The sequence below is a fragment of the Phaseolus vulgaris genome, chromosome 8 (assembly GCF_051622355.1).
Source record: "Phaseolus vulgaris cultivar YP4 chromosome 8, ASM5162235v1, whole genome shotgun sequence".
Classification (NCBI taxonomy): Eukaryota; Viridiplantae; Streptophyta; class Magnoliopsida; order Fabales; family Fabaceae; genus Phaseolus; species Phaseolus vulgaris.
Window position 1 is genome coordinate 35382980 of NC_143505.1, and position 15303 is coordinate 35398282.

Here is a 15303-nt window from a genome sequence, read left to right on the forward strand (position 1 = left end):
AGTGGAATACCCGCACGACCAAGGGAGACCGACCGACTCCCATTATTTAAGACTCATCGGACATAACTTTACGCATCTGCCCTTGAGCCTGGGTGCAAGTGTACCGGTACTGGGCGAGGCTGGGACCCACCTGGCTGCCCGATGCCCCAGTCAACCCGACCGAGACCTTTGGAGACTTGGCCGAGAGACCGAGAGGCCAAGACCTTTGGAGACTTGGCCGAGCGACCGAGAGGCCGAGACCTTTGAAGACTTGGCCGAGAGACCGAGAGGCCGAGACCTTTGAAGACTTGGCCGAGAGACCGAGAGGCCGAGAGACCGAGAGGCCGAGAGACCGAGAGGCCGAGACCTTTGAAGACTTGGCCGAGAGACCAAGAGGCCAAGACCTTTGGAGACTTGGCCGAGAGACCAAGAGGCCAAGACCTTTGGAGACTTGGCCGAGCGACCGAGAGGCCGAGACCTTTGAAGACTTGGCCGAGAGACCGAGAGGCCGAGACCTTTGAAGACTTGGCCGAGAGACCGAGAGGCCAACACCTTTGGAGACTTGGCCGAGAGGCCGAGACCTTAGAAGACTTAACTGAGACGGCCGAAGACCACATGTATTTGGCCGATGGCCGACCCTTACAATGGGAATTTGGCCGATGGCCGAACCCCATTACAATTAACGCTCAAAGCGAGATCAGTGAAGCTAATCCATCTTCAAGAACTAGGTAATGCAACCCTAAGCGGTATCCACCTTGATAAACGGGCCCAACAAGGTAGGCCCATTAGAATAATATAAATAGCACGCATTCCAAGGAGTAAGGTATGTCATTTATTACTGTTCACCTACCTGAGAGCTGACCACCCACTTTACTGACTTGAGCGTCGGAGTGCCTTCGCAGGTACCCCACCATCCGGTGTTCACCCGACGACCGAGTGCCGAGTGTCGAAGGATAAGTAGGAGGACGAGAAGAATCCCAGTTCATCACCCAGCCACCTGCCCGACCGAAGGAAGGAGAAGAAGACTTCAATAGTTCTCTAGGTTCCATCTCCCTAGCAGGAACGCGCGCGCGCGCACACACACACACACATATATATATATATATATATATATTTATAAATATTAATAAATATATGCAAAACCAGCCATATCTGAAAATACTAAGATCGAAGAACATTATCTCATCAATTAGAAAAAAACTTGGAATCTTGTACAATTAAGCCATACAAATTAAACCTTGAAATCTATTAAAATACAAAATATGAGTGCTATTCTCCAAACAATTACTTAGTATTGTGAAAAGCAGCTTGGATGATAATATGTGAGTAGCATTGAATCCATAGCTTAGTGAATCCCTTAGAGATATGGATTTTCATGGCTAGATAACCCCATAGCTTCAGCCTACAAGGAACAATGGAAACCAATAAAAGAGAAGAAACAACCAACCACTGGTTGATCTCCCAAGGAACCCCTTTTGCTTGCAGTTAAGCCACTGAGATGGAGAGTGAAAAATGCTTGTTTATTCAACTCTTGATTATTCCACACTTGCTTCTTTCACCTTCCACAAAGCCAATTAAACAGCTACCCAATAAACTTGATCCCCTTATATTTTTCATTCTCCTGAAACAAGCAGAACAGATTAAAAATATGCAAAACGTATAGAAATATACACACCTGAGCAATTGCTGGATTAGATATTTCACAGCAAATTAATCCTGACGATTAGGTCCAGAGTGCAACACAAAACATTATAATACATAAGTACTTTCATAGTTGATAAAGAAGACAAATTGAAGACAAATATTTTGCAATCTGACAGTTGTTCTTTGAAGTCTGGGAAGCCATAGATTCGATGTATTGAGAAACTGTGACATGGAGAAGCAAAACTAGTCCACTACGTGTGAAAATCAGAACACAGACAATCCACCGAAACCAAAACATCAGATTAGGTATTTTCATGATGAATCATGATAAAGACAAGTAATCTTCATTAACCCCATATACAACTAACAACAAATATCATATAAGGTTGACAGAGGTTTCAAATTTTCAAAGACTAATGAAACTCTTACCCGAACACCTTGGGAATATTCATCCGTAACTCTCTGAACCAAGCTTCTCATCCACAACTTGTTCTGTAAACCTGGAGTGTTAACAACTATTGATGGAACTGGAATAGTGCTCCATACATCATAATTCCAATTTAAAATCAATATCAGGCAGAACAACTATAGACATCTTAAGGATACCTATAGTATTAATTACCGAAAAATGATAAAATTCGATATATTAAAATACCAAAAAGCTTAAAAGAATGATGAAAATAAGAAGAGGAATGCATGAAGGTCTGTGATGAATGAGTGGCAAGCAATAACAACGATCCCTGTAACACGAGAAATCGTTAAGCATAACCCCATTCCAAAACCATCAAAGAATGACTGAAAAACACAAGAGGGCTTATCTAGAATGCATGCAAGATCGTGTACGATGGAGCTTCAAGTAGAAGAGAGAAAGGGTATGCAAAATGGGTCTTTCATCACCTCATGGACATCAAAATACGTACTCGGTTTGCCCTCTCTGCCTCCTTGGCACTGGCGGTGTTCTTCAGTATCTCCAACTGTTGAAGCACCTGCTCTTCTACTTTATCGATAGAATTCAGAAGCTTCTTCCGTCGATCTGATTCCCCTTCCGGTAGATTGGAAAAGTCGAACACAATCTTGGGCACTTTGCCACCAGCGGGTGTGACTTCCCGAACCTTAACTCCAACAGACTTGGGAGGAGAAGGAAACAGTTCTCGGAAGACAGAAGAAGGTGAAAGAGAACTGAACATTATTTGGTTCTTAAAACCAGATTGAGATGAAGCAGACATTGTTGTTTCGATGTTGGTCTCCAAACAAACGATTCAGACAGACAAAGAAAGCAAGATTAAGAGATGGAAAGAAAATCAAGTAATTTGGCAATAGTGCCAAACGTATTATTATATACTGTTTTCACTTTTTACCTATTGCTATAATTAATTTTTTGTTTCCGAAAAGAAAATCTAAACAAAGATTACCCTTCTTTATTCTTGCTATATTTAATTCTTCAATGCATTAAAATTTTATGTTTTAATTACTTCAAACTCACGCTACAATTTAAGATAATAATAATTATAAACTAAATTACTTAATTCCATTTATTACTGTTCGATTCAAACAAAATCAGTCACTAACAAAAAAAAAGGTTATTCTAATTAAATTTAGACCTACTATATAATAACGCAACTACCATATTTTTATAATAAATTATAATTTTAATTCTTCATTTTTCTTAAATTATATATTTATTTATTTTATAATGGGAGTTCTTTTATTAGAAATGTAAGTATGATGTTTTTAAAATCTTATTGGAAATGTAAGTATGATGTTTTGAAAATTATTATTCGAATAATTTCAGAGAATAATTCAAACAAAATTTGACGAGATAATCATCACTTCAGTGTTACGATATAAATACAAAACTTATAGAAAGATAATCATTTTCAGAAAAATGTTTAAAACTCTTCTAAATTTTTATATATCTAAAAGTTACCTACAATAATCTAAAACTGATTTTAAAAAGTGTAAAAAATAAGAAAAATTGTGTTTTAATTAATTTATTTTTTTAAAAAAAATCATCTAGTGTTCAACACTAAAATACTAAGATGCTAGGTTTAACTTTCTGTTAGACCAAAAAGTTTAAAATTTTGAAAATTTTGTTTTAACAGTTTGCTCATCGATTTAAAGGCTGGCGTCAGACATCACGCACCGAGATGCCTTTTTCTTACTTATATCTTTTTCTGTGTTTTTTTTTTTGGACGTGCCTCCTTGACAGGATACAACAGACATATGAAAGTACGTGTGTAAGTGTTTTCGAAACTTTTCAGCGCAATATGAACTCATAAAAAATTGCAGAAACTATGGCAAAATTTCACAAATCTGGAAAGAGAAGCGCCTTGGAGTGCAAGACGTTTCTGGAACATTTTCAAAAAATAATTTCTTGTTCAAATCTTATGGAAAAATCCCAACATAATTTGGGATGAAACACGGCAACAGACGAGTATTCAGTTAGAAAATGATCAAACATTTTCAAACAAAAACGAACCTTGTTTTCAGTCGCGACAATTACGAATAAAAAATTCGTTGCAAATCTAGTGGAACAAATTTGAGGCTCAAATCTGAGTCACAACTCAATACACACAATAAGTAATGTCTTGTAAAAATTTCAAATCAAAACACCCGAGGAATAAGGCGTAATAAGTCCCTGACCGAGAGAAAACAAAAATGGAAAACTTGTTTTTCCGAAAACAGAACATCCTGCCTTTTCTTCCTTATACTTTTTTGTGTTTTCTTTTTTGACGTGCCTCCTTGACTGGATACAAATGACATATGAAAGGCTCAAATCTCAACCACAACTCAATACACACAATAAGGAATGGCTGATAAAAATTTCAAATCAAAATACTCGAGGAATAAGGCATAATAATTCCCAGACCGAGAGCAAACAAAACTGGAAAACTTGTTTTTCCGAAAACAGAACGTCCTGGCTTTACTTCCTTATATCTTTTTCTGTGTTTTCTTTTTGGACGTGCCTCCTTGACTGGATTCAAAGGACATATGAAACGCGACAAATTTTAGCTCTAACGGAGCAGTATTCAGTTAGAAAATGATCAAATAGTTTCACACAGAAACGAACTTTCATTTCAGTCGTGGCAATGACGAATAAAATATTCATTCAAAATCTTGTGGAACAAATTTGAGGTTCAAATCTCAGCCACAACACAATACACGCAATAAGGAATATCTGGTAAAATTTCAAATCAAAACACCCGAGGAATAAGGCGTAATAAGTCCCAGACTGAGAGTAAACAAAACTGGAAAACTTGTTTTTCCAAAAACAGAACTTCCTGACTTTTCTTCCATATATCTTTTTCTTTGTTTTCTTTTTGGACGTGCCTCCTTGACTGGATACCAGCGACATATGAAATTACTTGTGTAAGTGTTTTCGAAACTTTTCAGTGCAATCTGACCTCATAATAAAATTGCAGAAACTATGGAAAAATTTCGCAAATCTGGAAAGAAGAGCACCTTGGAGTGCAAGAAGTTCTATAATATTTTCCAAAACGAAATTCTTGTTAAAATCTTATGGAAGAATCCCAATAGAATTTGGGACGAAACGCGACAAATTTTAGGTTAAAGGGACAAGTATTCAGTTAGAAAATGATCAAACATTTTCACACAAAAATGAACCATCCTTTTAGTCGTGGCAATATTGAATAAAAAAATCATTGCAAATCACGTGGAACGAATTTGAGACTCAAACCTCAGACACAACTCAATACACACAATAAGGAATATCTGGTAAAAATTTCAAATCAAAACACCCAAGGAATATGGCGTAATAAGTCTTGGACCGAGAGCAAAAAAAACTGGAAAACTTGTTTTTCCAAAAACAGAACGTCCTGACTTTTCTTCCTTATATCTTTTTTTTGTGTTTTCTTTTTGGACGTGCCTCCTTGACTGGATACAAAAGACAAATGAAAGTACTTGTGTAAGTGTTTTCTAAACTTTTCAGCGCAATGTCAACTCAGAATAAAACTGCAGATACTAGGGCAAAATTTTGCAAATCTGGAAAGAGAAGCGCTTTGGAGTGCAAGAAGTTTCTGGAACATTTTCTAAAAAGAAGTTCTTTTTGAAATCTTATGGAAGAATACCAACATAATTTGAGGGGAAACACAAAAAATTTGAGCTCAAACGGACGAGTATTCAGTTAGAAAATGATCATACAGTTTCACACAGAAACGAACTTTCCTTTCAGTCGTGGAAATGATGAATAAAATATTCATTGAAAATCTTGTGGCACGAATTTGAGGCTCAAATCTCAGCCACAACTCAATACACACAATAAGAAATGTCTGGTAAAAATTTCAAATCAAAACACCCGAGGAATAAGGCGTAATAAGTCATAGATTGAGAGCAAACAAAACCGAAAAACTTGTTTTTCCAAAAACAGAACGTCCTGAATTTTCTTCCTTATATCTTTTTCTGTATTTTCTTTTTGGACGTGCCTCCTTGACTGGATACAAACGAAAAATTAAAGTACTTGTTTAAGTGTTTTCCGAACTTTTCAGCGCAATATGAACTCATAATAAAATTGCAAGAAACTAAGGCAAAATTTCACAAATTTGGAAAGAGGAGTGCCTTAGAGTGCAAGAAGTTTTTGGAACATTTTCTAAAAAGAATTTCTTGTTGAAATCTTTTGGAAGAATCCCAACAGAATTTGGGATGAAACGCAACAAATTTCAGCTAAAACGGACGAGTATTCAGTTAGAAAATGATACAACAATTTCACACAAATACGAACTTTCCTTTTAGTCGTGACAATGACGAATAAAATACTGATTCCAAATCTTGGGGAACGAATTTGAGGCTCAAATCTCAGCCACAACTCAATACACACAATAAGGAATGTCTCGTAAAAATTTCAAATCAAAACACCCGAGGAATAAGGCGTAATAAGTCATAGATTGAGAGCAAACAAAACCGAAAAACTTGTTTTTCCAAAAACAGAACGTCCTGAATTTTCTTCCTTATATCTTTTTCTGTATTTTCTTTTTGGACGTGCCTCCTTGACTGGATACAAACGAAAAATTAAAGTACTTGTTTAAGTGTTTTCCGAACTTTTCAGCGCAATATGAACTCATAATAAAATTGCAAGAAACTAAGGCAAAATTTCACAAATTTGGAAAGAGGAGTGCCTTAGAGTGCAAGAAGTTTTTGGAACATTTTCTAAAAAGAATTTCTTGTTGAAATCTTTTGGAAGAATCCCAACAGAATTTGGGATGAAACGCAACAAATTTCAGCTAAAACGGACGAGTATTCAGTTAGAAAATGATACAACAATTTCACACAAATACGAACTTTCCTTTCAGTCGTGACAATGACGAATAAAATACTGATTCCAAATCTTGGGGAACGAATTTGAGGCTCAAATCTCAGCCACAACTCAATACACACAATAAGGAATGTCTCGTAAAAATTTCAAATCAAAACACCCGAGGAATAAGGCGTAATAAATCCCGGACCGAGAGCAAACAAAACTGGAAAACTTGTTTTTTTTTCGAAAATAGAACGTCTTGGCTTTTCTTCCTTCTATATTTTTCTGTGTTTTCTTTTTGGACGTGCCTCTTTGACTGGATACAAACGACAAATGAAAGTACTTGTGTAAATGTTTTCGGAACATTTTAGCGCAATATGAACTAAGAATAAAATTGTAGAAATTAGGGCAAAATTTCACAAATCTGGAAAGAGGAGCGCCTTGGAGTGCAACATGTTTTTGAAACCTTTTCCAAAAGGAATTTCTTGTTGAAATCTTATGGAAGAATCCCAACAAAATTTGGGATGAAACGCGACAAATTTTAACTCAAACGTACGAGTATTCAGTTAGGAAATGATCAAACAGTTTCACCTAGAAACGAACTTTCCTTTCAATCGTGGCAATGATGAATAAAATACTGATTCCAAATCTTGGGGAACGAATTTGAGGCTCAAATCTCAGCCACAACTCAATACACACAATAAGGAATGTCTGGTAAAAATTTCAAATTAAAACACCCGAGGAATAAAGCGTAATAAGTCCTGGACCGAAAGCAAACAAAACTGGAAAACTTGTTTTTTCGAAAACAGAACATCCTGGTTTTTCTTCCTTATATCTTCTTCTGTGTTTTCTATTTGGACGTGCCTCTTTGACTAGATAACGTCAAATGAAAGCACCTGTGTAAGTGTTTTTGGAACTTTTCAGCGCAATATGAACTCAGAATAAAATTGCAGAAACTAGGGCAAAATTTCGCAAATCTGGAAAGAGGAGCGCCTTGGAGTGCAAGAAGTTTCTGGAAAATTTCCCAAAAAGAATTTCTTGTTGAAATCTTATGGAAGAATCTTAACAGAATTTGGGACGAAACGCGACAAATTTCCGCTCAAATAGACGAGTATTCAGTTAGAAAGTAATCAAACAGTTTCACACAGAAACGAACTTTTCTTTCAGTTGTGGCAATGATGAATAAAAAATTCATTGAAAATCTTGTGGAACGATTTTGATGCTCAAATCTTAGTCACAACTCAATTCACACAATAAAGAATGTCTGGTAAAAAATTTCAAATCAAAACACCAGAGAAATAAGGCGTAATAAGAGGTGCAATGACAAAAATTAGATGATAAATATATAACAATTATTATATTTAATTTTTGAAAACACTTATACAAGTGCTTTCATTTGTAATTTGTTCAGGACTAATTTAAGAGGTTATTGATTACTCAATTTTAAAGAAAAAGTTTAAATTTTTTTGAAAAGAAAAACTTGACCAAGTCATTCACAAGTACATGTTTTTCTTTATATTTTTTTGAATTTAATTTTTTTATATATAATAATATTCGGAGTTCTTGTCCAGTGGCATTAGAGAGATCTTGACAATGCAGTCTGAACCACCACCTTATCTAAGTCCAACCTTACACTGTGATGTTTTTTTTTCTGTATTTTGTTAATGTTAAATTTTTTAAATATAATAATATTCGGAGTTTCTAATATAATATGCAAGTAATAGTTTCTCATTTTCTAATAATGATAGTAATTTTTATTTAATAATTAAATTTATATTTTAATTAAATACTTTAATTTAATATTTTATTGTTATATATAGTTTTTAAATAAAAGTAAGAGAAAATGTGGAGGTGGTAAAAGAAAAAAGTTTTGTTGGTATTCTTCCGAAATATAACCTTGACTTAACAATCCACTTTAATAATATAGTAATATATATTATGATTTTAAAATAAATATTTTTTATTTGGTGATCACCCTGTTAAAAACAGGCTTTTTCTTCCTACTAGTTGAGTGACATTACAGAGCATCACGTTATCCTAAGTGGAACCTTACACAGAGAGGCGCGCCTTTCACACTCTGTTTTACCAAACAACCAACACACTTCACACCATGACTCTCCCTCCCTCTTCAGTTCCCAATGCATTCTTTTTCACCTCTTTCCTTCTCCTCACCCTTCTCCTTGCCGAGTCAACTCAGCCTCCTCACTCCTGCGACTCCTCCTCCAACTCACCGTACTACGCATTCTGCAACACCAAACTCCCTATCCCCCAGAGAGCAAAAGACCTGGTCTCGCAACTCACCCTCGACGAGAAACTCGCCCAACTCGTTAACTCAGCGCCCGCGATTCCCCGACTCGGCATCCCCAAATACCAGTGGTGGAGCGAAGCTTTGCACGGTGTCGCCGACGCAGGCCTCGGCATCAGATTCAATGGCACTATCAAGTCCGCCACCAGCTTCCCTCAAGTCATTCTCACTGCCGCTTCCTTCGACCAAAACCTCTGGTACAATATCAGCAAGGTCAGCTTAAACAACTTTTCAGTACCTCTAAATGCTCTAAATGCCCGATGTGAGACTTTCTAAAAATATATTATTGTTGTGGTTGGTGTGTGGTGAAGGCGATTGGCCGGGAAGCGAGGGCGGTGTACAATGCAGGGCAAGCCTTAGGGATGACGTTTTGGGCTCCGAACATTAACGTTTTCAGGGATCCACGGTGGGGCAGGGGGCAAGAGACAGTGGGAGAAGACCCATTGATGAATGCAAAGTACAGTGTGGCTTACGTGAGAGGGCTTCAAGGTGATTCCTTTGAAGGAGGGGAACTTGGGGAGAGGCTTCAAGCTTCTGCTTGTTGCAAGCACTTCACAGCCTATGATGTGGACCAATGGAAGGGCCTCGATCGCTTCGTCTTCGATGCTCGTGTAAGTCTCTCTTCTTTCTCACTCACTGTCTTAAAATCACTCTTTCTTCATGCTTTCTCCACCATAATCACTAATTAATTATTTCTTATTCTGCTTCCATGCTACCATACCACTCATTCATTTTTTTGGAACTCTGAACCATGATATCTGTCATTTTTGGAATTTGAAGCACTTTTTTACTTAACATATTTATATATAGTAACTCCAATGGAAGAACTGAATTTGGATTCTTTATTATTTTTTTAATACGTATATTAACGTAAGACGACAACTAATTTTTATTCTACAATAAACACTGAATTGAATTTTCGAAAGAATTAATAGTCCTTTTTTCATCTATCTACTTAAATAAAAATCTTTGTTGAGTTTAAAAAATATATTTTAATGATTAAACAAGATATTTTATTGCTCTGATGGCATTAGTGGACTGCTTAACTTTATGGATTAGTATAAAAATAGTGTATTTTTGTTGGTAAAAAAATTAAAAAATCGTGATTGGGAATCAAAGGAGTAGGATTTGGTATGACTTTTAGTAAAGTTTATCTAATAATTAAAAACACATTTGCAAATATATGTTAAGGAGCATTTATGTTACCACTAACTCTAGCACCTTTTAGATATTTAAAAAGAAAATAGCCTAAAACGGAACTTTGAAAACCTCGTTTTATTTTAATATTATTTTTTTTGTCACATTTATTTTTTTCAAAGTTCAAGCAGTCAATTATAATATTTCATTCCTAAATAATTTGCTGTATGATTGTCAATTATATGCAATTTTTTTGTATTAATTTGAATGTATCACGTCCCTGTGTTTTTTATTAAGAAAATTATTTTATATATAATTTAAAATTAGTGCATATATAATTTAAAAATTTACTTTTTGATTTTAATTATGAAAAAAAAATATACAAACGTGATTGATCATACCTTCTCATAATATGATTACTTTCGGGTTACTCTCTCTACCTAATCCTTTTCCCTTTTTGCACTTTTCATAATTTTGTCCACACCCTTTGTGATTCAGGTCTCAATGCAAGATTTGGCAGACACGTACCAACCTCCATTCAAGAGTTGCATTCAGCAAGGTCGAGCCAGTGGCATAATGTGTGCCTACAACCGTGTCAATGGAGTTCCAAATTGTGCAGATTTTAATCTCTTAACCAAAACCGCAAGACAACAATGGAAATTTGATGGGTATGTTCTTAGCTTGGCCCTTTTTAAAGCAATGCTCCATAATTATATATCACCTATCACGGGTCAATGGAAGAGTACAACCTTGTTTTCTTTCCTGTTGAAACTTCTTTTTCCATTATACTACCACATTTGGATTTTTCATTGCATGTCTTTGAAGGTAAGATACAACCAAATTTGAGAGTGACGTCTAAAACTAAAACAAGTTCTTCTACTGCAAAATTTCAGATATATTACGTCAGATTGTGGAGCAGTCTCTATCATACACGACAAACAAGGTTATGCAAAAACAGCAGAAGATGCTATAGCCGATGTCTTTAGGGCAGGTATTATATATATAGTGCATTCTCCTTTGTCTATTCTTTATCCATACATCTTTTTTCCATTTTTGTTTATGTGATAATCAAAGAGTAATATTATCTAAATGCAATCACAAGGTAATTATGTAATTGTGTTAATATTGACAATGCATGATGATTTTCCCACTTGTCTTTTGACGTTTGTTTTTCAAATCAATATTTCTAGCAAAGTCATGTGGAATGGCCCACACCACTAGTGAGTTTTTTTCTCCACACATTTTTAAACCACTTTTATACAGGGACAATCATCACATGCACCGACACCTTGTTTTGTCTTTTAAAATAATCATGATATTATAATTTATTAATATAAATATAAGGTTAAATGTTACGAAAATAACATTAAGACCAAATAGTAGTTTTATCATATTATATTTGTGTTAGATATGTATATGTATTTATGTTAGATATTACATATAATTCTAATTGTATCATGTACTTATTTACTTCTATTTTTAAAAGTTTATACTAATACAAATAAGGTCAGCTATGTCTAGTGTGTTTTATAATTTTAGAAAATTACATGTGATATAATTGTATAATATAATTTGAAATTTGTCAGAGGGGTGTTGGAGAAGCACCATTGTACATGGCATAAGTAATTTTGATGGATTGTGATCATTGGCTTATAGAGAAATCAACATTGATTTGCAGGGATGGATGTAGAGTGTGGTGATTACATAACTCAGCATGCAAAATCAGCTGTGTCGCAGAAAAAATTGTCCATATCTCAGATGGACCGTGCTCTTCAGAACCTATTCTCCATAAGAATGAGGCTAGGCCTATTTGATGGGAACCCCACGAAGCTTCCCTATGGCACCATTGGTCCCAACGAAGTGTGTTCCAAAGAACACCTCCAACTTGCTCTTGAAGCAGCAAGAGATGGCATAGTCCTTCTAAAGAACACTGATTCACTTCTCCCACTTCCAAAAACAGGCCTCAGTGTTGCTGTGATTGGCCCAAATGCCAATGCCTCGTCTCTAGTTTCCTTAGGAAACTATTATGGTCGTCCTTGCAAATTGGTGACCCTTTTGCAAGGCTTTGAAGGCTATTCTAAGGACACCACTTACCACCCTGGGTGTGATGATGGCCCACAATGTGTCTCTGCACGGATAGAAGAGGCAGTGGAGGTTGCAAAAAAGATGGATTATGTGGTGCTTGTTATGGGGTTGGATCAAAGTCAAGAGAGGGAGTCACATGACAGAGAATTCCTAGGTTTGCCAGGGAAGCAAGAAGAGTTGATCAAGAGTGTGGCCAAGGCTTCTAAGAGGCCAGTTGTTTTGGTGCTGTTGTGTGGAGGGCCAGTGGATATCACTTCAGCCAAGTTTAATAACAAAGTTGGAGGAATCTTGTGGGCCGGGTACCCAGGAGAAGTTGGAGGAGTGGCTCTGGCACAAGTTATCTTTGGTGACCATAACCCAGGTAAATTTCTACTACACTTTATTTGTCACCATATGAACACACACAACACATCAGACCCACAAGGTATATAACACATACTACATCATGGGGTGATTTATTTTCATCACTGCAATGCAGGTGGTAAACTACCAATTACTTGGTACCCCAAGGATTTCATCAGAATACCAATGACTGATATGAGGATGAGAGCTGATCCAGCCTCAGGCTACCCGGGGAGAACCTACAGATTTTACACTGGTCCAAAGGTCTATGAATTTGGCTATGGCCTAAGCTACACAAAATATTCCTACAATCTCCTCTCTCTCTCACACAGCACCCTCCACATCAACCAATCCTCCACCCATTTGATGACTGAAAATTCTGAAACCATCCGTTACAAACTGGTTTCAGACTTGGGAGAACAAACATGCCAATCCATGTCATTGTCAATCACTTTGGGAGTCACAAATCATGGTAACATGGCAGGGAAGCATCCAGTGTTGTTGTTTTTGAAGAAGGGACAAGTGAGAAAAGGGAATCCGGTGAAACAATTGGTGGGGTTTCAAAGTGTGAACTTAAATGCAGGGGAAACTGCTCAAGTGGGTTTTGAGCTAAGCCCGTGTGACCATCTTAGCATGGCAAACGAAGTTGGTTCATTGGTGATTGAAGAAGGGTCTTATTTGTTGCTTGTGGGGGACCAAGAGTACCCATTAAAAGTTACAGTTTGATGCTACCATTGCAGTATTAAACCAAGTAACGCCTTAAGGCCATAAATAACCAATCTGCAAAGATGTTACATCCTGGCAGTGTTCGTTCACAGATTGTACACGTGGTGATCGACATTTGGGAGACTTCAAAAAAGTGTCGAGAAGTTTTCTTCCATGAATCAATAATCTCGCTTCTTGTTATTTAGCATCGTTGTATACTTATAAAAGTTTATCTTATTTTAGTATCAAACCTAAATAAAATAAATAAAAGCACTTTATCCACTTTAGTTGTCACTTCTAGGAATTTTAATATTCGCATTAGCTAAAAGTCATTGGTAAGTATCAAAAGCAACGGAAGAAAGGTAATTCAACACTTTTTGATAAAAGCACCAAGCGCCACCAGAAGCCATCCATAAAACTTGGTTGAACCATCACGTTGTATAAGCATTACTTATTCAAGTAATCAGAAAAATGTTAAATAAAAAAAAAATAGTAGAATTCATTTGAAAAATATAAAAATAAAAAAATACTAAAAACTAACAAAAGTAATTAGTTGAAAAACAAGATTTTTTAAATAAAAGAATATTTATTATTTTTGGACAATTTTAAAACAAAAAATATTTTAGTTTAAGAGTAAAAAAAAAATATAGTTTCTCAAATTTTAAAAGAAAAAAAAAAACTTGTTTTCCCCTATGTTATGTTTGGATCCACGGTAGTACTGTTCACGATCAAGGGCGAGTGCGGATGAAACGTATTTGAATCTGTGTTTGAGGACAAAAAAGCGCGTGGGTGAGATTTTTGCATCTTCGCTCAACTATGAAGAAATTCGAAGAAATACGATTAAAGTCATGTACCATATTCGACTTTTACCTTATTTCTCTTGTCTACTGCGTAACATGCAGTTTTGCCATTGTGTGCATGTGAAAAGTAATGCATTGAGACACTGCCATGAAGGAATTAACGTAGGATCATTCTTGAGTTCTCTTCAAAGCATTTGAGAGGTTTCTTCACTCCCATTTCAAAATTTGGCAGTGTTTCAGAAACTTTCTATGCCTTAGGATCAAAGATAACATTGCTGGAAACATGAAAATTTTGCAACTAGTGTTTAAGCTTGGAACCAAGGTAGCCAAAATTGATTAGGTACAGTAATACACAGAGACCATAATCGATTATGTATGAGAAAGCACATGCAAGATAATCGATTAATCATTTTTTTAGTAGACAATCAATTATGCATGGCAAAGCACATGCAACATAATCAATTGTGTCTTAGATTTTCTAAGCAAAATTGTGGTGGCTTCAATCTTAGCTATAATTGATTACAAACTATTTTAAAAGTCATAATCGATTATGTTCCGCGTTTATGTTCATGCATAATTGATTAACCTATATTTTGTAAGCTTGCACAAAAGTTTGTGGTTGTGTGTTAAAAAAAATTAAATATTTAATTAATGTTTGTTAAATAATTTGTTTTAAAAAAATTATATTTCATTTAATAATTAAAAACTGTGTAGATTTATACTTTGTATATAATTGGTTGTATAATTGATTTAAGTTCTTCATAAATAAATTTGTTTGTTAACTTAGTATTTGGAAACAATGAGTCATTTGGTATTTAACCAAATACGAAATTTTATTAAAGGCATATTAGAATTAGTTATAAATTAATTTTCTATATTATAATTACTTATAAATTAAATTTTCTGTCTTATAATTAGTTAAAAATTATTTTTTGTGTATTGTAATTAGTTATGATCTTATTTGTATGTATTATAATAACTTATTTAATTTATTTTTATGTATTATAATTAGATATAAATTTATTTGTGTATTGTAATTAGTTATAATTTTATTT

The 15303-nt window shown here is 35.3% G+C and overlaps 2 protein-coding genes across 6 annotated transcripts; one reads left to right on the forward strand and one right to left on the reverse strand.

Moving 5' to 3' along the window:
- Positions 1-1132: 1132 nt before the first annotated feature.
- Positions 1133-2933, reverse strand: LOC137826657 (protein POLYCHOME). 5 transcript variants are annotated; one of them, XR_011083566.2, is made up of 3 exons: positions 2544-2933; positions 2053-2123; positions 1133-1600 (listed from the first exon to the last, which is right to left on the reverse strand). XR_011083566.2 is itself a non-coding variant. In XM_068632725.2 (3 exons), the coding sequence occupies exons 1-2, from the start codon at positions 2847-2849 to the stop codon at positions 2072-2074; spliced, it is 381 nt and encodes a 126-aa protein (XP_068488826.1). In that variant the 5' UTR covers positions 2850-2926; the 3' UTR covers positions 1133-1600; positions 2053-2071. The 5 variants fall into 5 exon arrangements, 2 of the variants coding, with proteins under 2 accessions (XP_068488826.1, XP_068488825.1); XR_011083565.2 differs by having other exon boundaries at positions 2053-2115; positions 2521-2879; XR_016514528.1 differs by having other exon boundaries at positions 2053-2363; positions 2521-2650.
- Positions 2934-8866: 5933 nt separating this feature from the next.
- On the forward strand, positions 8867-13730 carry LOC137824291 (putative beta-D-xylosidase 7). The gene is made up of 6 exons (XM_068629866.2): positions 8867-9392; positions 9491-9790; positions 10815-10984; positions 11210-11307; positions 11995-12762; positions 12880-13730. Exons 1-6 carry the CDS (start codon positions 8985-8987, stop codon positions 13467-13469), a joined length of 2334 nt encoding a protein of 777 aa, XP_068485967.2. The 5' UTR covers positions 8867-8984; the 3' UTR covers positions 13470-13730.
- Positions 13731-15303: the final 1573 nt, after the last annotated feature.